General features: G+C 41.3%; 1 protein-coding gene across 1 annotated transcript in view; it reads right to left on the bottom strand.

Annotated features, from left to right (window-relative positions):
• The window catches only part of LOC124787916 (WASH complex subunit 5), a 198,557-nt gene that overhangs the window by 24,837 nt on the left and 146,993 nt on the right, over nt 1-26,727 (bottom strand). Inside the window, 1 exon segment of the mRNA XM_047254903.1 lies at nt 19,290-19,473. Within this exon segment, the coding sequence (XP_047110859.1) occupies nt 19,290-19,473 (184 nt within the window).

Genomic DNA, 26,727 nt, shown 5'->3' on the forward strand with positions numbered 1-26,727 from the left:
ATATAATGATCAACTGATGTTTCTTTTATTTAGGCTGATAAACCGGTGTATTTTTATTGTCTGTTAATATGCCAGTAGACTTAGGACAATGTACAATGACATAAAATGGCCAGTGAGAAGAGGCATCTCAATGTTTACTGTAGGCTTAATTTATTGGCAATTTAGATGGAGCCATTAAAAAAAAAAAAAAAAAAAAAAAAAAAAGAGATCTTGACAGTTTGTCTTCATACAGCTTGAGATTGCATCAGAACAAGTGACAAGTTGCCATGGCCTGTTACAGCTTGTCATACAAGGTTAGATTTGTGTCAAACTGAGCAACATTCAGGCAAGTCGACCCAACCATGCCAGTTTCATACTTTATCATTTTATGAGTGATAGTCTCTGTGATTAGTACTGTACTTTGAATAGTTTGCTTTACATGCCAGTTAAAAATAAACAGTTGTATAAGGGATCCTACTAGCACATGTCTGCCACGCATGCATCCTTCATTCAGTATATTTCATATATTTATTTCAACTTTATTTATGATCACTATTTGTTTCACTGCAGGCCACCATTCACAAGTTTGATTGCTGTGAATGGAAAATAAATATTTAATTTATGCAGACACTTTCAGTGCTGGCTGTCATCACTGATCCTTCTGGAGTGCAGTCATTCAATATTTTTTCAATTTGAAAACTTGCCAGACAGGACTGTTTCAACCGCATAAGCACTTGAGACTTGTATTTTCAGCCAGAGCAGCTCCAGGACAAGTGCATAAGAGTGTGCAATGCACTCCTATGACGAAGGACAAGAGCTATTCTAATTCATGGTCATACATTAGGACTATCTGCATTTACAGATTACTGGTTGCTGTCGTTAGTAAGAAACAACCAGGTAACAAACATATGCAGGGATGATACACATGGCAGTTGCTTTGAATTTTTTTGCACTCTCAAAATTTTTTTCCACGGATGAAAGTATTTTTAAGTGGGAGGACATAATCTTAACACCCACAAGAAATTAAATCCAGTAACTTTGTGTAACTTTTTTGACACTTAACCAACTAACTCTCTCACTTTAAATCATAAAGGTAATGCTGTAAGATTCTACTTAAGAGATTTCTATCTCTAAGTTCAAAGGATAGTGGACAAAAAGGGCCAGATTCTCTATGTACAACATACAGGGTGAAAATTATTGAGCTATATGAAAAAAGTAAATTAGTTACAAGCTACAGCGTGCACACACGTTATTCAACATGTAAACGTCACTATAGATATTCAGATTTAAGTTATGACATGTTTGATATGCCTCCCATCATTGGCGAAGATGTGGTGCACACGAATAGCAAAATTCTGCATGACCCGCTGAAGTGTCGGAACATTGAAGTCACAACATTGATGCTATCAATGGCCTCCTGAATGGCTGTTTTCAGCTCAGCAATGGTTTTGCAGTTATTGCTGTACACCTTATCTTTAATATAGCCCCACAAAAAGGAATTGCATATGTTCAAATCCACAGAATATGGCGGCCAATTGAGGCCTGTGCCAGTGGTCTCTTGGCATCCCAGAGCCAGCATTCGGTCCCCAAAGTGCTCCTCCTGGATATCAAACAATATTCTGCTTTGATGCGGTCTAGCTCTGTCTTGCATGAACCACATCTTGTCGAAATCAGAGCCACTTTGGATAATGGGGATGAAATCATCTTCCAAAACATTCACGTACCGTTCGGTAGTCACCATGCCATCAAGGAATATTGCACAAATTATTCCGTGTCTGGACATTGCACACCACACAGTCACCCACTGAGGTGAAGAGACTTCTTGTACTGGTGTACGCTGGCCCAGCACATCATGTGGCATAGAGGTCACAAGAAGATCGATCAATGCCAATGACAGACTCGCTGGAAACACGCCGCAACACCCTCTCGGCCGTCGGTATTTAGATAGCAACTGCGGACCGGAGAGCCAGTTAGTTACAGCCTGTTATCCTAGTTAGTATGAGTTAGTTTGAGTCTGCACATCGTGTGAGTTCTAGTACAACACCGAGATGGAGCCACAGTCACAGCCTCTGGCATAGAGACAGGCAGCACATAGCAAACATAATAGTGTTCATAGCAAACTTTGTGCTTCAACAGCAGTGTGGCTAAAGTGGAGTATACAGGAGAGCTTGTACCACAGCACATGGAAGATTAAGTTAAGTAGCTCTTTGCTTATGAATAAAGAACCTAGTTATTAATTGCATGCAGTTTGTGTTACAGAATGAGGATACCTGCCACCAACCAACATCCTCTCCTTGCTTCCCATGGTACAGCTCTACAGAGACAACAAGACAACATAAAATCTGGTAACGAGGATTCAACAATGGCAATGAGGATGGGATGCTTTAACATTCAATATCCCCGACAGCAGGATGTGGGAACAGATCCAGAAGTGTTCCGATCCTTCACTTCCTCAAGTGTTGCACATCTTAGAGCAATATGATTCAGACGCCATAGTAGCCGATAAGTATGACCAGACCCAGATTTGTCGGGTGGAGTCGCCCCTTGCTCGCTACCACCCCAAGCAGTGACAATAGCGAGCATGTACACAGCCACGCGGACGGCCACATAAACACGTAAACGGACCTGTGAACTTACTGAAGTCTTGCCCTAGATGTTCTGCTCACCATGAAAGACAAGATTGCCCATCATGTAATGCAACGTGCTACACATGTGGAATAGAAGGCCATGTCCAAGCAGTTTGTCTGCAACTACACTAAAATGCCAATTTTGCCCGCTCTCAGAAAATGACAGGTTCGTGCACATGCCGTGTTCGCTGTGTTTTCCAAACCTACAACAGGTTCTGACAAAAGCAAGGTTAAGGTTGTGTCTCCTTCTTGCCCTAGTGCTGTGCAATAATGTTCTAACAAACTATTTGTCTAATTATGAATTAATGGCCATCATGTGAACTTTCGGTTAGACACAGGTGCCTCGGTCACTTTGCTTAATCGTCCCGTGTATGAACAGTTAGGCTCACCATGCCTTTCTAAATCCAGCAAGCACCTCACCTCTTACAATGGACAGGAAATTCCAGTGCTTGGACAGTGTAATTTGCCTGCCTCTTACAAATCTCACACTAGGACAGTGAATTTTACTGTGTTAAATCAAGAGACAGTGAGAACAATTTTGTTTAGAGGCTTTTGATTTATTTGGCCTTAGCATCCAAGACAACATACTTTCCATATCAGCTTGTGATATGCCAATAAGGCCCAATGTCGCTAGCTTCCTTAAAGTATTTCCAGAACTATTTTCTGAGTGAAAAGACAATGCACAGCCTAACCTTTTTATGGGCCTGCCCCTTTCCAATTGCTTCAAGATACAAAGTAGCCAGTGAATTGAAAGAACTGCAAGATAATGGTGTAATTGCTCCCATTCAAGTTAGTAAATGGGCCAGTCCACTCATTTTGTTGCCTATGCCTTCTGGTCGCATTAGTCTTTGTGTTGACTTCATGGTCTAATTGCTCCCATTCAAGTTAGTAAACGGGCCACTCCACTTGTTTTGTTGCCTATGCCTTCTGGTCGCATTAGTCTTTGTGTTGACTTCCAGTCTACAGTCAACCCACAGACAGTAGTTGACACTTATCCGTTACCTTGCCCTGAGGAACTCGTGGAAAGGCTTGGTGCAGGGTGTTACTTTTCTAACATAGATTTGCGTGATGCCTATTTGCAAATTCCATTGGATGAAGAACCACAGGAAGTGTTTCTTGTAAATACACACTTAGGCCTGTCAAATATTTGTGTTTCCCCTTTGGCAGTGCTTCCACACCCACCATACTTCAACATAACTTGGAAGTACTGACTGCTAAAGTGCCATTTTATTCAAGCTACCTTGACAATATTGTCGTCTCCGGTCTTACATCAGAGGAACACATTGCCAATTGGTGTACTCTTTTTTGAGCATTGTCAAAGTAAGATTCAAGTGTCATCTCAAAAAGTGTGATTGTTTTCAAACTGACCATACTTAGTTCACGTGATAAACAATCAGGGTGTGCACCCCTCCAATCTCATCTGCTTGCAATCCGTGACCTGCCTGTTCCTTGCAATGTGTCTGAATTGCAGTCAGTATTAGGCAAGATGGCATACTACATTCGGTTCATACCAAACGCTGCGCAGATCGCAGCTCCATGCATTCAAGCATTATTTGTATGGTCACAAGTTCTATTTAGTGACAGATCACAAGCCTTTGCAGTCCTTGCTTCATCCATCAACTACAGTTTCTACACACACTACTAAAAAATTGCAATGCTGGGCTCTCTTGCTTAGCAGTATCAGTATGAAATTGTGTATGACCTATGGCAAATAATGGCAATGCACACCACCCTATCTCGCCTTCCCAGACTCTGATTTTGATGCATCTGCTGCATCTTGTTGCCAAATTGATGGGCAGGGCTCTGAATTGCTGGAATCTTTTCCCTTGCACTACATAAAAATTCTACAGGCCACGGAAGCTGACCCAGATGTCAAGATTTTGTTGCATTAAATTTGCACGTCTTGGCCTCATTCATTGAACAGTACCTAGAACTCAGTTGTGCCCCAATATTTTGCATGTTATATAGCCTTTCAGTTCAACAAGGTGTGCTTCTACTTCAAAATGACAATGAACAATCCTGTGGGCTTATTACCAGAAGGGTGTGTTGCGACTGCTCCAAAAAGAACACTGGCGAATCATATGCCCTAAACAGTTACCTTGGCAGGGCATTTAACAGATGACGGCACAGTGTCGCACATACGTGGAGAACCAATCCGCTCCGTCACAGACATTCTCAGTTTGGCCAAAGACTCAATTGTCATGGCAACAATTGCACATAGACTCTGCAGGATTATTTTGAAACACTCTGCAGGATTATTTTGAAACACTTGTAGGCTCATTGTGGTAGATTCTTTTAGCAAGTTCCATTTGTAATGCCTATGAACTCTACCACATTAACTAGCACAATTCACGCATTGTCCTCTGTATTTTCCACAGAAGGTTTGTCAGAAGTACTTGTGTCGGACAATGGACCACAGTTCACTTTGCATGACTTTTTTAACAGTTTTGTGCATCAAATGGCATTCATCATCTAACAAGTACTCCATTTCACCCAGTCCAATGGAGAAGCAGAATGCTTCATATGCACTTTCAAGCAACAGATGGCCAAGCTTCACACCACCCACACACAGGAACAGGAGCTGCAACTCTTTCTCACCTCCTATTGCTCCCAACCAAGAGACAGACCATCACAGGCAGAACTATTGCAAGGCTGCTGCCATTGGATGCTGCTACACTTGCTACACCAACCGCACCATCTGGCAACTGTGGGCACTGGAAGCAAAGTGTGATCCAGAAATGCATCGGCTCATATACATACTTAATTGCAGGTCCTGATGGTTTGCAGCACTGCCACCAGAACCAAATTTGTGTATGTAGTTTGCCCCTTGATTCTGCTGCCTTTCTTTCCCCAGATTCACGGCCTCATGGGACCACGCGGCCTTCACAGCAGCCCACTTGTGCTAACAGGGCACCCCAGGAGGAGCGGATGGAGGATGTGCCTTTGCCCCTGCCGTCCCCCCTCGCCGACCACATGGTCCTGGACCTGCCATCACAGTTGCCATCATCACCCCAGCAAACGCTCTCAGGCCTGGATGTGTGCCCTGGCAGAAGATTTCCAGAGGACATTCCTGTTGCCTCACAAGCCAGATGGCAAAGCACAGTCGGGAGTATGCCGTCCAAACAGACACAGCTCCAGGCCCGTCTCAACATCCAACATTCTGTCTTCCTCTTCGCCGTCATTCGCAGTCTCACTACACGACAACCTTGTGGCATTTGGGGCAGGAGGAAGGTACTGGCGTAAGCTGCTGCCAGCACACCATGCGGCATAGAAGGCACAAGAAGATCGATCGAGACCAATGACAGACTCGCTGGAAATGCGCTGCCAATGCCCTTTCGGCCACCAGTATTTATATAGCCGCCATGAACCAGAGGGCCAGTCAGTTCAAGCCTGTTACGCTAGTTAGTTTCAGTTAGTTCGAGTCTGTATGCCGTGTAAGTTCCAGCAAGTCACCAAACAGAGCCGCAGTCACAGCCTCTAGCACAGAGACAGGCAGCACATAGTGAACATAATAGTGTTCATAGCGAACTTTGTACTTCAACCACAGTGAGGCTAAAGTGGACTATATCGGAGAGCTTGTACCACAGCACATGGAAGCCTAAGTTAAGTAGCTCTTTGTTTATGAATAAACAACCTAGTTAATAATTGCGTGCAATTTGTGTTACAGAACAAGGATACCGACTATGAACCAACATACTCTCCTTGCTTCCCATGGTAAAGCTCTAAAGAGACAACGAGACAACACTGAAGCTGGTTACGAGGATTCAACACTTCTGAATTGCAAAAATGTGGATTCTCATTCCCCCAAATGCGCCATTTTTGCTTATTGATGAACCCATCCAAATGAAAGTGGGCTTTGGTGCTAAACCAAAACATACTAATTTCCATCATTCCCCACGGCCAACTGCACAGTTTGAATGTTCTAATGCAAGTTATGATGATTTTATTTTATATAGTTCAATAATTGTCATCCTGTATAAACTACCTACTAACTGATGGAAGTAAATCAGGGGGTGTAACATACGAAATGGAATTACATGTATCCGGAAGATGAAGTATTCCATAAACACTAGGATTCTTGGGCACAAAATGCAATGTAGACAACGATATAAGAAAAATTCTGCTTTTATCAACAATGGTGATCATGCCTTCCATTTCGAATCACACACATTCTGGTTAAAGTCAACTATTACCAAATTTGCTTACACAGAGAGACTATTGCAACTAACTTACAAAACTCAGGTTAAGATGTGTGCAGTAGTAGACATGTTGGGTAGCTAAATGTCAAACTTTCAAGAAAGACATAACAACAAGAACTGGACTTTCCATAAAAAGAAATTGCTGATAAAATTAGAAAATACAAACCTTGAGACCAGAAAGAGATTCATGGAAAGGTACATCCATAGCACAGCTCTAAATATGGACAAAAGGGAATACAGAAATGACGCAACTAGGCACCTTTGAAATTTTGTGTTACAGCAGACTTCTGAAGATAGATGGATTGACTGAGTAAGTAGTCACTATATTTTGCAACAAATCAATGACGAAAAAAAGTCTAATAAAGAACAGAATGATACATAAAACATAGAAAAGGCAACCAGTTTCCTATAGAGGATTGGCACTTTGCACACCAAAATCCATAAAAGAAAACAGTTAACACTAGTTTTTGAGCTCTTGCTCTTTTTCTAGTAAAAATGCACACATTGACACACATCACACGGACACCAAAACATACACACATGAGCTAGCAGTAAGATTCGCTACCGCTGTGGTGAGCGTATACATTTGTGTGTTGTGTGGCGTGTGTGAATGTGTGTACTCTTACTAGAAAAAGAACAAGAGCTCGAAAGCTAGTGTTAACTGTTTTCTATTATGGATTTCGGTGTGCAATGCATCATTTCTCTGTTGGCATGTGGTAGCCTTTCCCTTATTTTTATGTATTTTTTTTTCACACAAAAATTTCCATTCTTGTTATAAAGAACATAATGAAATGAAGAGACAGAATGGTTGGGCACATATTACAACATAACTTTGGTGCTGGAAACTGTTACTAAAGGAATGGTCGAAGGAAAGGACAGCAGGGGCAGTCTTGAAGTGAGTACAAGAGGCAGACTGTTGATGATGTGCGATGAAGCAGTAGTGATGAACTGAAGAAGATAGCTGGCAATCAACAGGAATGAAGAACGGCATCAAACCAACAATATAACACCCCCCCCCCCCCCACCCTTCCTCTCCACTCCCCCTCCCCTCTCTCTCAGCTCTATGGCATTTTTCAAATTGTGTACAGTTAGGTGACATCATTCGAAACTTGTTACAAAATGCAGAAGGATTTCTATCTGGATCAGCACTCGATGTAGGCACGATTCATGGTTTCCAGATCGCGGACGACTGCGAAATTCACTAATTGGAATAAACTTGGACCTCATGCTACATTATAGCTCAATCTGTCACCAAAAGCAAAATTCTTGCGGGGGGAAGGGGGGTGGGCATGTCTCACTCTAGCCAAAAGTTTACATCCTGTACCTCCTTTCCATTTCATAATTGACCACTACATAACACCAAAGCTAACTACAAGATCCCCCCCATGATCCATGGACCTTGCCGTTGGTGGGAAGGCTTGCGTGCCCCGGCGATACAGATGGCCGTACCGTAGGTGCAACCACAATGGAGGGGTATCTGTTGAGAGGCCAGACAAACATGTGGTTCCTGAAGAGGGGCAGCAGCCTTTTCAGTAGTTGCAGGGGCAACAGTCTGGATGATTGACTGATCTGGCCTTGTAACATTAACCAAAACGGCCTTGCTGTGCTGGTACTGCGAACGGCTGAAAGCAAGGGGAAACTACAGCCGTAATTTTTCCCGAGGACATGCAGCTTTACTGCATGATTAAATGATGATGGCGTCCTCTTGGGTAAAATATTCCGGAGGTAAAATAGTCCCCCATTCGGACCTCCGGGCAGGGACTACTCAAGAGGACATCGTTATCAGGAGAAAGAAAACTGGCATTCTACGGATCGGAGTGTGGAATGTCAGATCCCTTAATCGGGCAGGTAGGTTAGAAAATTTAAAAAGGGAAATGGATAGGTTAAAGTTAGATATAGTGGGAATTAGTGAAGTTCGGTGGCAGGAGGAACAAGACTTTTGGTCAGGTGATTACAGGGTTATAAATACAAAATCAAATAGGGGTAATGCAGGAGTAGGTTTAATAATGAATAAAAAAATAGGAGTGCGGGTTAGCTACTACAAACAGCATAGTGAACACATTATTGTGGCCAAGATAGACACAAAGCCCATGCCTACTACAGTAGTACAAGTTTATATGCCAACTAGCTCTGCAGATGATGAAGAAATTGATGAAATGTATGACGAGATAAAAGAAATTATTCAGGTAGTGAAGGGAGACGAAAATTTAATAGTCATGGGTGACTGGAATTCGTCAGTAGGAAAAGGGAGAGAAGGAAACATAGTAGGTGAATATGGATTGGGGGGAAGAAATGAAAGAGGAAGCCGCCTTGTAGAATTTTGCACAGAGCATAACTTAATCATAGCTAACACTTGGTTCAAGAATCATGAAAGAAGGTTGTATACCTGGAAGAATCCTGGAGATACTAAAAGGTATCAGATAGATTACATAATGGTAAGACAGAGATTTAGGAACCAGGTTTTAAATTGTAAGACATTTCCAGGGGCAGATGTGGATTCTGACCACAATCTATTGGTTATGAACTGCAGAATGAAACTGAAGAAACTGCAAAAAGGCGGGAATTTAAGGAGATGGGACCTGGATAAACTGAAAGAACCAGAGGTTGTAGAGAGTTTCAGGGAGAGCATAAGGGAACAATTGACAGGAATGGGGGAAAGAAATACAGTAGAAGAAGAATGGGTAGCTCTGAGGGATGAAGTAGTGAAGGCAGCAGACGATCAAGTAGGTAAAAAGACGAGGGCTAATAGAAATCCTTGAGTAACAGAAGAAATATTGAATTTAATTGATGAAAGGAGAAAATATAAAAATGCAGTAAATGAATCAGGCAAAAAGGACAGGAAGTGCAAAATGGCTAAGCAGGGATGGCTAGAGGACAAATGTAAGGATGTAGAGGCTTGACTCAATAGGGGTAAGATAGATACTGCCTACAGGAAAATTAAAGAGACCTTTGGAGAGAAGAGAACCACTTGTATGAATATCAAGAGCTCAGATGGCAACCCAGTTCTAAGCAAAGAAGGGAAGGCAGAGAGGTGGAAGTAGTATATAGAGGGTTTATACAAGGGCGATGTACTTGAGGACAATATTATTGAAATGGAAGAGGATGTAGATGAAGATGAAATGGGAGATAAGATACTGCGTGAAGAGTTTGACAGAGCACTGAAAGACCTGAGTCGAAACAAGGCCCCGGGAGTAGACAACATTCCATTAGAACTACTGATGGCCTTGGGAGAGCCAGTCATGACAAAACTCTACCATCTGGTGAGCAAGATGTATGAGACAGGCGAAATACCCACAGACTTCAGGAAGAATATAATAATTCCAATCCCAAAGAAAGCAGGTGTTGACAGATGTGAAAACTATCGAACTGTCAGTTTAATAAGTCACAGCTGCAAAATACTAACGCAAATTCTTTACAGACGAATGGAAAAACTGGTAGAAGCGGACCTCGGGGAAGATCAGTTTGGATTCCGTAGAAATGTTGGAACACGTGAGGCAATAATAACCTTACGACTTATCTTTGAAGAAAGATTAAGAAAAGGCAAACCTACGTTTCTAGCATTTGTAGACTTAGAGAAAGCTTTTGACAATGTTAACTGGAATACTCTCTTTCAAATTCTGAAGGTGGCAGGGGTAAAATACAGGGAGCGAAAGGCTATTTACAATTTGTACAGAAAGCAGATGGCAGTTATAAGAGTCGAGGGGCATGAAAGGGAAGCAGTGGTTGGGAAAGGAGTGAGACAGGGTTGTAGCCTCTCCCCGATGTTATTCAATCTGTATATTGAGCAAGCAGTAAAGGAAACAAAAGAAAAATTCAGAGTAGGTATTAAAATCCATGGAGAAGAAATAAAAACTTTGAGGTTCGCCGATACATTGTAATTCTGTCAGAGACAGCAAAGGACTTGGAAGAGCAGTTGAACGGAATGGACAGTGTCTTGAAAGGAGGATATAAGATGAACATCAACAAAAGCAAAACGAGAATAATGGAATGTAGTCAAATTAAATCGGGTGATGCTGAGGGGATTGGATTAGGAAATGAGACACTTAAAAGTAGTAAAGGAGTTTTGGTATTTAGGGAGTAAAATAACTGATGATGGTCGAAGTAGAGAGGATATAAAATGCAGACTGGCAATGGCAAGGAAATCGTTTCTGAAGAAGAAAAATTTGTTAACATCGAGTATAGATTTAAGTGTCAGGAAGTCGTTTCTGAAAGTATTTGTATGGAGTGTAGCCATGTATGGAAGTGAAACATGGACGATAACCAGTTTGGACAAGAAGAGTGTTATGTCCTAGCCAGTAATGCCACCCGAGCCCGCTGCCAAAAGGTTGGCAGCATCAAAGTCCGGACGCCGTCCGCATAAGCAGCGCCAGCGAGACAGCAAATCGCCGCAAGTCTGCGCGCGCCACCGCTGGCTTCTTTCTTCTTAAGCGCTGGAGTCGCGAGCGCTAGGACAGTTCTGCATTCGCCGCTCAGTTGTGTACTCGCCACCGAATTGTGTACTTGCTAGTCAGTTGTGTGTTCATCGCAGCAGAGTTGTTGTTTGTCGTCAGCCGACGCTGACCTAGCCGCTCCGACTTGAACTAGACAGATTTCCGTAGACACCGGTCGGCCCGCAATTAAAAGTGTGGCGGTGACTTCGTAAGCCATTTCCACAGCCAAGTGTTTGTCGCTACGAACACCGCCACAAAAAAGAGAATAGAAGCTTTCGAAATGTGGTGCTACAGAAGAATGCTGAAGATAAGGTGGGTAGATCACATAACTAATGAGGAGGTATTGAATAGGATTGGGGAGAAGAGAAGTTTGTGGCACAACTTGACTAGAAGAAGGGATTGGTTGGTAGGACATGTTTTGAGGCATCAAGGGATCACAAATTTAGCATTGGAGGGCAGCGTGGAGGGTAAAAATCGTAGAGGGAGACCAAGAGATCAATACACTAAGCAGATTCAGTAGGATGTAGGTTGCAGTAGGTACTGGGAGATGAAGAAGCTTGCACAGGATAGAGTAGCATGGAGAGCTGCATCAAACCAGTCTCAGGACTGAAGACCACTACAACAACAACAACTACAAGATATGTTCTATAGGTAGACCAATGTCATATTCCTGACACTGCCACAACACATCATACTAAAATACACCTGGTGAAAAGATTTTTAATGTGACGTGTTAGCTTAACTACTGGCTTAATCTTTATTTATTTATTTTGTTCCAAACTTGAGAATTTTAAAGTTTTATCAGTGATCAGTCCTCAGCATTTATTAGTTCAGAGATGAAGCAGTGATGTTTTCATGATGTCGTGGGCTTTGTACTTTGATCGGTGAACAGAAGAAAACTGTGTAGCTGCCATCATGTTTTAAATGTTTGTGAAGCTAACATATGATATTTGTTGGTATAGGAAAATATGTAATTTAAGTCATATACCACATTAAAGATTTCAGCAAAAGATGTTATTTTTAGTACAGTTTGTTGTGCTAAAGTGTCGGAACTATATAGTAGAAGTCTAGTTATTGACAGATTAGAGAAACGCATGGACTTTCAAATCTCTTTGGTAATGGAGTTATTGGTTACTGGAGTTGCCAACGGCCTTGCCACAATGACAACACTGGTTCCCGCCAGATCACTGAAGTTAAGCACTATCAGGTATGGCTAGCATGAGTCACTGTCTGGTCTGCCAAGTGCTGTTGACAAGCAGGCTGCACTCAGCCGTTGTGAGGCCAATTGAGGAACTATCCGATTGAGAAGTAGTGGTACTGGTCACAAAAACTGACAATGGCTAGTGGAGCAGTGTGCTGACCAAATGGCCCTCCGTATTTGCATCCGGTGATGCCCAAGGGCTGAGGATGACATGGTGGCCCATCGGTACCATTGAGCCTTCAAGTCCTGTTCGGACAGTGTTTGGTTTTGTTTGGTTATTGGAACTACAAGTTTTCACAGACATATGGAGTTACAAGTTTTCACAGACAGGTGGAGTTACAAGTTTTCATTGCCTACTGTTGATAAGTGAATGAATTATTTCTTATACTGTTCATCAAATGTGGGGTGTCATAAAAAGAGCATCTTTCTCCCTTCATGTTCTAACAACGAATTAACTGGTGTGGTTCTCAGTCTGTGCCTTCATCCCACAAAGTATGAGCCTTGGTCAGTCACACGCTTTTACAACCAACCAAATTTCTGTGAATATTTTGACAATATCAGAAAATATACAAGTAAAATGGACAGCTCCCAATGGCCAATTAAAAAAAAAAAGTGACAATATTGAGGCCCCCACTTACGATTTAGCCAAACATCTTGCATCCTTGCTGAGGCTATTTGTGGGCAAATGTCCACATCACATACGAAACTCGGCCGATTTTATCAACAGACTGGGGGCTCTCCGCCAAAGTACTTCCGATCTTTTAGTTAGTTTTGACGTGGTGTCTCTTTTTAGAAAGGTACCCCTCGCAGACTCCTTGGCACTGATTGGCAATAAGTTTTAGGTGGGAATCACTGCTTTGGGGCCACGCTCTCTCCTCAACATATTTTATGTTCAACCAAGAATATTTTGAACAGATTGATGGCGTCGCCATGGGTAGCCCCTTGTCTCCCTTGGTGGCCAACCTTTTTATGGATGATTTTGAGGAGAGAGCACTTGAATCAGCAGCCCTCAAACCAACTGTTTTTTTTGGAGGTATGTGGATGACACTTTCGTAGTGTGGCCTCATGGAGAAGACAAGTTAATGGTGCTTTTAGATCACCTCAACTCCATTCATGAGAACATTCGGTTTACCATGGAATTAGAGAAAAATGGTTGCCTCCCTTTCTTGGATGTGCTAGTTAGACGAAAGAGTGGTGGCTCTCTGGGGCATTCAGTTTATTCATCCAGCTGCCATCACCCATCGCAAACAATGAGTGTACTTAAAACACTTGTACACAGAGCTCATGTAGTGTCAGATGCAGATAGTTTGCCTGATGAGCTTGCCCACCTGAAGAGGGTTTTCACATAGAATGGATATTCTACCCGGAAAATTAGCAAGGCACTTGCAATTAAGTCAAAGAAACAGCGAGAGGAGAAAGAAGAGAGCACGCCTACTAAATCTTTAGCTTTTCTTCCCTTTGTTGGCAACATTTTCTTCAAAATTGCAAGAATCCTCCACAGTTTCGAAGTGAAAGTGATTTTCTGTCCACCATCAAAGATTTCCGACCTGCTGGGATCAGTGAAAGACGATCTGGTATTGCGGAAGGCGGGAATTTATAAAATACCTTGTCAGTGTGGCATGTCATATATAGGACAAACATTGCGAACAGTAGAAGAACGTTGCACTGAACATCAACGTTGTACTTGCCTTTTGCAACCTAGCAAGTCTGCAATTGCTGAGCATTGCATTTCCACTGGACACTCAATGGAGTATGACAAGACAACAATTTTGGCCACAGCAACATCCTTTTGGGACTCTGTCATAAAAGAATCAGTGGAAATTCGCGTGACAGACAATCTTATGAACCGTGACAATGGCTACCAGCTAGATAATGCGTGGAACCCTGTCGTCTCTAAGATCTGCTGCAGACGAAGACGTCAGAGTATTCCGATGGCTGCGGCAATTGACAACGCCAAAGACAGCTGAGCTCTGCAGTTCCACCAGTGAGGGCACTGCTGGCGGGCGGCGTGGTTCCTCTGTCAATACTATTTTGACACATGCGCGGAATACTTGCTGCACGCTATATATTGTGGAACGGAGGGCATCTTTGTCAGTCTTCGATGGCTCACCTGAGGATGGCTGGCAGTTGTCCAGTTGAAATATCGTGGATGGAAGCTAACGACGACTGGCTGCAAGCCCGAAATCTTTTTGAATATGTGGTAATAACTGTTTAAAATTTGAAAAGATGTCATTAATCATCAATCAATCCAGTTTGCTAACCATGCTGTACGTATGAAACCATGTCCTCAAATCCAGTATCACAATCAGCAGAGCTATCGCACATTAAATTTGCACTGGTGACATCTCAGCCATAGACAAATAACATTTTTATCAGTTTCTCATAACTGTTGCATCTTCTTCTTTAAAACATGGAATATACAATTATTTATCCCACTTTTTATTTGTGCATATTTCAACATACATCTGTAAGGTACACACTGTTGTAAGAATAAAGCAAGATGACAAAAAACGAGCATGCTGAGTAATATAATACAATCAATTTAGCGGAAACTTTTCCATCTTGCCCCAAGTTTTCCATTCAATGGCATACTGATTTGGCTTAACAGTACATAAAGAATGTCTTTTTTTAAGTATCAGAATCCAATATTTTTTTAATATAAGCTTGTCTTTTCACCTGTATTCTACAACATTTTGGTTGCTGCTTATACCTGACAGGCACTTTCCTTGCCAAGTAATAATTTTGCACGAAGGCTAAAGATTTGCATATTTTCACATTTCACCCTATTTTCCAACAAGTGAATAATTTTAAGTAATCTAATTACTTAATTTTCAAATGAGGTCTGCATTGGAGATTCTGCTATCAGTGGATCTGTTTCTGGCTCTCACGTAGGACAACAGTGGAATCAGTTTCTTTTCTGTCAGGAAAGAGTTTTCCTGTTTTGATGTTTCATTATTACATCTATGAGGCAATTTTCTATTCCTTGACAGTTGTAATGATTGTTTCATGCCTTTCAGCATCCTTAAGAAATCTAAATAATGATCGATGTAATGTCCTTCTTCTGTTATTTCTGCAATTTATTATGCTACATATGATCCATTTTGAAAAAACCGTGATTAAAATCAGTGTAAACGATGATACTCACATTCACCAAATATTTTATTCAGCAGTGTAGCTCATCTATAACTTCCGTGTGCTGCTGTCGCAGCTTATAACAACAATCTGCAGGAGTGTTGTGACTATATATGTATAGACTGTGGTAATGGGAAATGTTTCACATGCTTATTTCCTGTATTGACTCCTAAAACTCTCACTACATGGTGACATTTATAGCACCATATTCTAGTGCACTATAGTGAGGCATTTACAAACTTATTCCTACAGTGGATATAACTGCCAATGTCAGAAATTTAAAAAAAAATCTAAAACATAATCAAAACATTAATAAACAACACCAATTAATGGCACATCAAAGCATAACAGAGATATATAGAGACATGGATTTGACAGCAAAGTTTAGCCATCCTGTTCATTCCCTTTTAATGTAAGCAGCAGAACATGACAATCGTGTGGAAGTTGGTAGGACACACTTACGCTGAATGGACAGAGCCTTTGAGTGACCCATAAGACTATATTCCATAGAAGTCAGACCTGTACTACATATAGCTACCTGGCTTTTCAAGGTGCAGCCTAAAGAATGGCTTCTGCCTATTTGAAAAACATCACTCAATAATCACAGTTCCAAACAAAACAAAAATATTGACTGTCAGTTAAATCTGTGTGGAAAATATTTGAAATTCATCCTGATACAGTAGAGTCTTGATAGTTCGAGGTGAACAGGACCGGGACCACCTCAACTATCGAAATTTAAACGGGAAAAAGAAATATTATGATATTGTAAGTAATACAGGTCAAAATAAGAACTTTATTAAAATAAAAGTATTTACACATGCATTTGCATTGGCAGAATAACAGTAATTATTTATTTAGCCAAGTAATAGTGAAGTGTCTTTTGTTTGGCGAAGCTGCAATGTTTCCTAACGGCAATGTCAACGCCACCATCTCAGGAGCAGTAGGTCAGTTGGTGTCACCTCAGGATGTTGTTCCATGTAGCATATGGTGGCCTTGAGAGCAGTGTAGCCATTGGTGTGACTCATCATCGGTGCCGCCTGTCTGCCTCGTCATCCTCGTCACTCTCACACTGCGATAGAATGTTAACCATGTCAATTATAGAAGAGTCTGTCACTTCCAACTATTTGTCCGAATTTAACCACTTGCCTACTTCCACCTCTTCTGCCTCTTCACACCCCGGAAATCTTCTGGTTAAATTACACAATGGTTGATCGTCCTCATCTGCTAAATCTTCAGTTTCTGTGTCTGGCATACTTTCCTGTAGAATTTTCCTGCATGACTTAGAAATTGTGTCTGACTGTATTTCGCACCAAGATTCGCTAATACAGTAGACGACGTCCTTCAAAGAAGTCACTTTCTTCAAAGCTCCTGCAATGCCCTTTTTTTTTTTCTTTTTTTTTTTTTTTATATTCCAGAACGCCCTGATCCATGGGCTGAATGAGACAGGTAACGTTTGGTGGGGAAAAACAAGGTGCGGATATCGTCGCACTGCAGTTCTCCTGCACTTGGATGTGAGGACGCATTATCCATGAGCAAAATTGCTTTGCATGGCAGTCCCCTTTCTTTTAAAAAATTCTTGCAGTCAGGTACAAATGAGTTAAAAAACCAGTTCTTGAAAATTTTGATTCATCCAGGCATTATTCTTATGTGTATAGACAACTGGAAGAGCTGAGATGGATACATTCTTCAATGCTCTTGGCTTGGCAGACTTCCCAATCACAACTAGTTATAGTTTGTGGTTTCCAGTTGCATTTGAAGCTGCCATAACTGTGAGCCACTCTTTGCTTTTTTGTGCCCAGGAGCACTTTTTTCTTCACAATAAGCAAGCCATAACTGTGAGCCACTCTTTGCTTTTTTGTGCCCAGGAGCACTTTTTTCTTCACAATAAGCAAGTGTTCTTGCTGGTAACATTTTAAAATTTAGCCCAGTTTTGTCACAGTTATGTATTTGTTCATTAGACAAACTTTCGTCAGTTATGATTTTTTTAAACTAGACGATAAATTTTGAAACGGCCTGAGCATCATCACAGAGTTTTTCTTCACACATGTCTAGTTGACACACTTCATACCTCTTCTTCCACTTGTCAAGCCAGCCCACACTAGTGGTGAAATTGTCATCTCCTTCCTGCAGCTAGTTTCTGAAAAACAAAGCTATTTCTTGCAAGATTGGGCCAGAAATCGGAGCACCCTTCTGTCTCTGTTGGGTAAACCACTTGAACAATGCCTCACTTGTTTTTTTGAAGTCTGACTTCTTTAAAAATACTTCTTTGACTGAGAGATTCGTACGAGCATTTCTGTGAAGAAAACTGTTCCAATTTAAGTCGGTTTCTTCGCGAGTCACCAACAGTAACTTTACCAACATCATATTCAAGAGCAAGTTTTTTTGTTGTTTCTCCTTTGTCAAGTCGGCTTAGTGCTTCTAATTTTAGATGCAAAGGCACAAATTTCCTCTTTTTTGTTACAGCACTCATCTTTGTAAGGTGTACAATGGAACACACAGTCAACAAACAAAATGACACACAACACTGTACAGTACAGGTACTGGGAACTACAGCAGTGTATGAACTCCCCGTTTTGATCGGCAGCAGCCAGCAGCAGTCGGGGTATTTCGTGCCATACTGACAACAGATGTTTGTGCAACAGGGCAGCGAGCTAATCGTCGGTGTTGATTCCATTGTTGTCTGCTTTGTCACTGAGCTGTACTCTCCCTATTTATCTTTTGCAATGATGTTTTCGTCATTTATCATGTCAGTAAAAAAAAGTTTTTTTTTTAAGTAAAAAAGAGGCTCAGATTATAGGAAACTCGAACTATCAAGACTCTACTGTAATTTCAATTCTGGAATAAATTAGTGAGAAATGTAGTTTAATATATTTTTTGAGGCAGCTCCACCTCAGAACCTTTAACTATCAGCTGCCCCTATCTGGTGCACTGATTGGCAGCTGACTCTAAACATAAATAAATGTAATGTAATGTAATCTGAGGAGTAATGGAAGAGAGAGAAAAGATTCAAAGAAGAGCTGCATGGTTCACCACAAATCTGTTTACTCAGCATGAGACTGTCACAGAAATGCTCACCAAATTCCAGTGAGAGACAATATAAGAAAAACTACATGCTTTGCAGGAGGGCTTAGTCAAAAAGAATTAAGAAACCATATTTGAAATTGCATCCCGCAAAAATCTCATGAAATAACCATAACACAAAAATTAGAGAAATCAGAGCCCATATAGAGGGTGCCAATAGTCTTTCTTTCCAAGACTGAAGAGAAGTGGAGGAGAGGGGTGGGGTGGCTTGTATGCTACATACTCTCCGCACAGTGAATTGTGGAGTACAGATGCAGATGTAGATTATTTAACAATGGCAGAGTCCTTAGGGGTGCGAACAAGGGATAAGTTATGTATTGGCTCTGGGTTCCACTTTCACCCAATTTTTCATTCATTACTTGTCAATAAGGACATGAACACAACACTACATTGCACATGCATTCATCACAGTCATCCATACAACACAGATATGCAACCTGACACTTCGTAACAGGTAACAGGACAATGAGCAACAAACTTAGTAGGACCTCCACTTGGGCAGCAAAGTAGGATTCCTTCATTATTCCTAATGCAGAGTGACTGACTATATCTTACTCCCAATGTGTGTCAATACAAGACTGTAATAACACATTACATGAGCAACACTCCATAGGACACAATACTGTTATTATTTACTTACTCATTCATTGCTTGCAATGCTGAAGCCAAATTCTTGGACTCAAACTTGCATGAAATATTGAGTTCATAGGCTATGTGCTTCTTTATAACCTGCATCTGGCCAACCTTCAGCACCCACTCAAGGATCTGTGGCCAAACTTTTTGAGCTCTAGAAGTGTACTGAGAATAGAAGCGTCCAGGATTACCTGTAACATTTAAAACCAATCCAGTAACATTTACAACCAATCCAACTGACAACATAAGCCAGTATCTACATTCAATTATATCAAAATGCAAATATCAGTGCACAGAGAGAGAAAATTTGAACAACTTCCAGCCATCTCCTCTCATCATAACCGTGTTAAGGTACACACAGCTGTGTTAGTTTTTCTTCATTTCTGTCACAACGGACTCTATATTATTGTTGCTTCATCACACATTAACAAAAGACAGGGAAAACAAGTGAAAAAATTTGTGTGAAGCCAATATTTTAAGCCCCATTCAATCACCTGGGAATACATGCACAATGTACTCGGCAGGCACGGATCTAATCAAGGAGGAGGAAGGGGGAGGATACAGCATCATAAGAATTACAATAATGGAAATTCCTTGATGGAGCAATACTTAAAATAAGGGAAAGATGGCCACTCACCTACAGCAGACTTATGCACAGAGTACAGAGACACGTAACAGAAAACAGCATTCACACTAGCTTTCAAGCATCTGCTCTTTTTCTAGTGAAAGTACACACATTCTCTCACATAACCACAGAGACACCCAAAACACACTCACGTTGGCATGTCAAGACTTATTCTTGATACTAGAGCACAGAGGGTAGAGAAAAAAGGGATATAGGATGAGGGAGGGGGAGGCAGGATGGGGAAAAAGGAGAGGCAGGTGGAGAGGAAGAGGGAGAAATGGAGGGGAGACAGTGAGAGAGTGATGGGAATGGCTAGAAAATGGGAGATGGCTCTGAGAGAGGGAGAGAGAAAGAGAGAGTGTGTGTGGGGGGGGGGGAGGGGGGCGATCCTGCTTGTGGAGGGGAGAAGAGTGGTGGGAGAAGGTAGTTCACAAGCTGGACAGGGGAGGAGTGGTGTGGACAGAAGAGAGAAAGGAAATGGTAATCTGAGGCAGTGGCAACAGGTTAATAGAGGTTTAGGGCAGGGGGTTGGAAGAATGCAGGACATGCTGGAGAAAGAATTCCCATCTATATAGATGAGAGAAACTCGTGCTGAAAGGAAGTACCCAAATGACCCACATAGTAAAGCAGCTGTTGAAGTCATTTGTGTTGTGGTGTGCAGCACAATCACAGTTTGGTCGCAGCCATTCATGCCAGTAGATAGTTGGTTACTTGTCATGCTCACATAGAAGCTGTACAGTAATTGCAGCATAGATGATATATAACATGGCTGCTTTCACATGTGGCCCTGCTTTTTAATGGGTAGGAAATGTCTGTGACCAGACTGCAGTAGGAGATGGTGGGTGGGTGTATGGGACAGTTCTTGCATATGGCCCAACCACAGGGTAACGACCCATGGGGTGCAGGATTGAGAGTAGGATTGGAATAGAGATGGACAAGAATATTGTGTAGGGTGGGCGGGTGGCGAAACGCTACTGGGTAGAATTTTGGGTAGTAGAATATTCTTCATCTCAAGAAACAAAGAAAAGTAATTGAAGCCCAAGTGGATGATGCGCTTGAGCTTTTCAAGACCAGAGTGAGTCTGGGTGAACAGGCGGGTGCTCACAGGAGGCTCATTGACAAGTTTTCTGGTGTCTGACAAGCAGCTGGCACATCAGATTTGTTTATGGATGAGCTGGATAGGGTACTGTCTGTCAGTAAAGGCTCTGGTAAGGTTACCAGTATATTTTCGCCGCTCCTGCTGGTGGTAGTCAGTGCAATTGATATGGACAGATGTACTTACGAAGCAGTCTGAGTGGGGACATTGACATCTAAGAAGGTGGCTCAGTGAATTAAGAAGGACCAGGTGAAGCAGATTTGGGAGTAGGTGTTGAGGTTAGCAAGGAAAGAGCAAAGATCCTTGTTGTGAGTCCAGATTATGAAAAGGTCATCTATGAATCTGAAGCAGACAGGATGTTTATAGTGTTAATTGGATAGGAATGACTCCTCCAGATGGCTCATAAATAAGGTGGCACAGGATTGTGTCACTTGAGTACCAATGGCAGTACCATGGATTTGTTTTTAGATTTGGCCTTCAAAAGTGAAATAACCATGGGTCAGGATGTGAGGGCTAGGAGGATTAGGAAGACGTGATGGGTTTGGTATCAGAAGGACAATGGGAAAGAGTGTGTTCCATCACTATTGGCACATGGATTGTTGGTGTGAAGGAAATCACACTCACAGTGACCAACAGGGAGTCTGACAGGACCTGTGGAGAGGCAGAGAAGAAAGTGAGCAGTGTCTTGGGCGTAGGATGGGAGATTACAGACAACTATTGGAAGGTGTTGGTCAAAAAAGGCATAAGTTCATTCTGTGGGGACATTTTATTCAGCCACAATGGGACAACCACAAGTGAGGAGTGTTGTGAGTAGGTAAAATGTAGGAGTGCAGGGGTGTTACTGGTATGAGAAGGGAGGTGGATTCAGGTGCCAGGTTTCATAAGGCCTTGAGGAGCTGCTTGAGATCATGTTGGGCTTATGGGATGGGACCATTGTTGTAAGGCTTGTAAGCAGAGGCAGAGGCAGAGGCCCTCAGGCACAGTCACTATGATTCAGGACCACTGTGGTGGAGTCTTTGCTCTTTCCTCAATGATCTCATTACACTCTCAAATCCACATTACCTGGTCCTTCTCAACTCATCGAGTCATCTCAGTGATTTGGCTGAAACTTTGTGAGTAGTAGCCAGTAGGTGTCCTTCTCAAGTTCCTACAGTATCATACCTGCTTCAGCCATAGGACAAGGTAAAACACTTTAAAAATTTTCCAGTATAATGTGAGGGATTTTTGAGTAACATCTGTCAAGTAAGTGACATGGCGCACAGACAGGCAATTCCCAGACTCAGGTTCAGTTCCCACCACTACTGTATCTATATATCCTTTTTATTTCATTCCTCACAGTGTTAAGCTACTGATTACAATATGTAAATATATTTAAACTGTTGAACTGTTCCATCTACATGATCAATTTAGTTACAATTACCTTCATTTAATTAATTAACTAATATATTTAAAAAGGAATTGTTTTTGATTATACATTGCTGAAGGTTTCTGATTTCAACTGTTTACTGACTTTTTGTAATGGTCCCAACAGTTGAGAAACAGATTCTCTGCAGTGATTTTCCATAAAAACTTAAAACATTTTTGGAAAATGAAAATCAAACAAGTTTCCTACCAGTGAAGTGATTGTTCAGAACACCGAAACAACAACTATTGATGATAATTTTTAAAAAAAATTTCACCAATGCTCTTCATTATATGAAGATAGTAACTGTTCCGAAAGAACGGATACCAATAATGACCATACAGCTTCTCTATAAAGAAACAATAATTCATCAAAACCCTCAGCTGCCAACAGGTGTTGTTGATACACCTCAATGAGGACAGCTGAAAATTTGTGCCCTGACCGGGTCTTGAACCCGGGATCTCCTGCTTACATGGCAGACGCTCTATCCATCTGAGTCACCGAGGGCATAGAGGATGGTGCGACTGCAGGGACGTATCCCTTGCACGCTTCCTGTGAGACCCACATTCCTAACTGTCCACAACCTACATTCGTATTGTTCCTACCATCATACACTGGTGCTGCTGTTTGCAGTGTCGTCTCATCTCTCTGAAACTGCAGATGTTTGTGCAAGGTGTGTGTGTGTGTGTGTGTGTGTGTATGTGTGTGTGTGTGTGTGTGTCTACTGCAGACAAAGGCCTTAATGGCCAAAAGCTTTAATTGTGTGAATCTTTTTATTGTGCCTGTCGCAACTAAGCATCTCCACTATATGGTGAGTAGCAACTTTCCTTCTCTGGTATTGTTACATAAATTTTTTAATTTATTGCTGGTGATACCAGAGTAAAAAGCTTCAAATGTAAACATACAATAAGATATTGAAAAATCACAAAATTCATCAGTAAAAATGATGTTTCAACTTTGGAAGAAACAGTGGAAGCAGCAGAGAAGTTTTGTATACAGACTAGATGTATAATGTAAAACTTGATTATATGATTAACACTGAACAGACTGGATGGCTGTGTGAATCAGCATATATAGAATAATGGATTACATGGGCACAAAGACAATTTTGGTGAAAAACAAGTCAATCTCTCCAAAACCACCCACTCTTACAAAGCACATTACAGACTCATTGATTCATGAAAATTTTTGTCCCTTATGTTTTTATCTACACAAGAGCCAGACAATAAATTTGGTCCTTCAGTTGCCAGTACTGTTAATAAATTAGAAGAAGAATAGAAAATGTTATCATCAGTCATGTATGTGAATTGCGTTTGTGTGTGTGTGCGTGTGTGGGGGGGGCCACGCGCACGCTCATGTCTGTCTATTGTTGACGAAGGCCTTAACAGCCGAAAGCTGTAATTGAGAGTCTTTTTGTTGTGCCTATCTGCGACACAGCATCCCCACTATATGGTGAGTAGCAACTTTTCTTCTCATAATATTGTTACATTTCATCCTGGATACTCCATTGGTTGATTTCCACAACATTAAAAAATTTTAAAGCTAAATTTACGAAAATTGCTATTTCATTTCTTGATCAGGGGATGGAAGTTGCTATGGAAATACCCCCACAAGAATGCAAAAACGTTGGACTACAGCTATCAGAATCACGTTTTGGTCAGAAGTATATTTGGAAAAGACCAGGCTCAGAAGGTGTTCCAATTTGCAAACAGTATAAAAATTTGATTAAATACAAACAAAAACAAGAAATCTCTGCTGGCCATACAGTCTACAGAAACGAAGCTGGCAGGCACTAAGCTAGTCATCCTACAAAATATAAGTTCTAACAATAAATAAAAAAGCTTATAATTTATGGATAGAATTTTCGGAAATTTTGTTTTCATTTAAAACTTCACAAAATTATGTAAATTAACATTTAAATATATTAATTAATTAAATTAAAGTAATCTATACTAAATTGAATCCAGTATATTAATTTCACATAGATAAATTGAACTGTTTAAATATGTTTAAATTTTATAATCAATAGTTCAACAAAAGCCCTGACAGCTGGAATCAAATCTGAGCTGATGAATTTCCTGTCAGTGCGCTTGACCACTGTACCACGACACTTACTTGACAATAGTTGCTCAAAAATCCTTCACACCCCACTACTCGAACATTTTACTTTTTCCTATGGCCCACTCAGATGAGATGTTCCTAAAACTTGTACTTACATACTTTGAGTCAAATTGGTGAGCGCACCCTACCCTTTTGTGATGAACTTCCTTACAACATTTTAGGTATTTCTCATCAAAAGCATTTAGCAACTTACTTTCCATTTGGAGACTTTTACAATTTTACATGCTCAGTATGATCTTTTGCTGTCAAATATGTTTATTGTCACCCCATTCTCCAGTTTTACCTTACAATTACCTGTCCTTTTCCACTGTTTCACTCACATAGTTCAGGCACAAATCTAGGTGCTTCAGATTACTACCAGGTATATTTTCCAAGTATAGTTTTTAAATACAGCCACTGGAGTTAGCAATCTGCACATGCAGCTATTAAGTACCCACAGATACCATATGTAAAACGTTCAATCATGTTCATATTTGCTTGTGCTTGTTTTAAACAAGCTTCACTTGATAGAAAATCCATCCAAATTTGAAGTGTGTGCAGTTACTTGTTTTCTGTGTGAAAAATATGCAGAAGTTGCGAAAATTAGTGAAGTTCAGATCATAAAAAACTTACGAGTAAATGTAACAAAGAACTCGCCAAATAGTAGAGGACTGTGTCACTAACAGTCAGTCACATAATCAACATTAAAAACTTTGATAGCTTTCAGACGAACGCGCACACGGCCGTGCACACAAGCGCGCGCACACACACACACACACACACACACACACACACACACACACACACACACACACACAATGTGTAGGAGGCTTGGAGACGGCTGGCTGTTGGCCAGAGGGCACACAGGATTGGAACGTGGGAGGCAGAAGCAGTTAGTGCACAGGATGGGAACGTGACAGACACACTGGCAATGGTGAAGTTCTGATTAAACAGAACAGTGTAATTTATGAAGAAAACACTATGAATGATGGAATGGTAATAAAAATGGTGTACTAATGTTTATGATGAACAACAAATTTGTCTTCACTGGAGACTTAGTGTGGGAAGTTGGTGCAAAAGTTCAAGAAAACAGTTGCATTTTTGTCCTTTTTTAATGAGTAAAGCAATTCAAAATGAAATACAGAAACTGATGTTTCACAATGCAGTAATACATAGCTACATGTCCACAAAGCTTTAGCATAAACCAAACAACATATTATGAAGAGTAAAACAGTTCAATTGTCGAAGGAATATTTTATTTTCCATATTTCATTCAAAATGAAATATATAAACATTTAACAGTAATGTGGTTCATGGTGTGGGTTCCTGTAGCCATGTCCTAGTTCATGAACCACGGGCAACGTATGAGTGGCCAAGTAAGTGGTCCTGACAGTCGGGATACCAGTTACTTTGGAATAAGGCTGGGCATCTCGGACATATTCTGAGTCGTGGTCACCTTTGTGCTCATACGGCAAAGACTACCAAATCCACCGGTTAGTCCCTCAGCCGTTAGGGGTAAAACCCAATGGGACTCGGGGCAAGTAAGGCTAGCAACCTGCTTCCCTGGTACTTTAAATATGATGCTGGCAACAATCAGAGCAAAATGCCTCGGACCTTTGGAGGTGACGGAGTCCCACCTCTAACTGACAAACCAGGGACTCCTAAGATACGACTTGGCAAACAAATGGTAATGAGATGGGGAGCTATTAATATCAATGGGGGCTACTCTTGGAAGAAGGTAGAGCTGGCAGAGGCTGCAAGTAAGATGGGGCTGGACGTTTTAGCTGTTAGTGACATTCGGGTAAGGGGTGAGAAAGAAGAAGAAGTGGGAGAATACAAGGTCTACTTGTCAGGAGTCAAAGCAGGAATAGCACAATGGGGTGTAGGGCTTTACATCAGGAAAGAAATGGAACCCAGCGTAGTTGCAATAAGGTATGTAAACGAACGACTGATGTGGATAGATTTGACAGTGTCTAGCAAGAAAATTAGGATTGTGTCAGTATATTCGCATTGTGAATGGACTGATCAAGATAAGATGGATAGTTTTTATGAGGCACTCAGTGATGTAGTCGTTAGAGTAAAGGACAAGGACAGTGTTCTGCTCATGGGTGATTTTAACGCCAGGATTGGAAATCGAACAGAAAGGTATGAAAAGGTTATGGGTAAATTTGGAGAGGATATGGAGGCCAACAGGAACGGGCAGCAACTCTTGGATTTCTGTG

Source organism: Schistocerca piceifrons, chromosome 3 (genome assembly GCF_021461385.2).
Source record: "Schistocerca piceifrons isolate TAMUIC-IGC-003096 chromosome 3, iqSchPice1.1, whole genome shotgun sequence".
Taxonomy (NCBI): Eukaryota; Metazoa; Arthropoda; class Insecta; order Orthoptera; family Acrididae; genus Schistocerca; species Schistocerca piceifrons.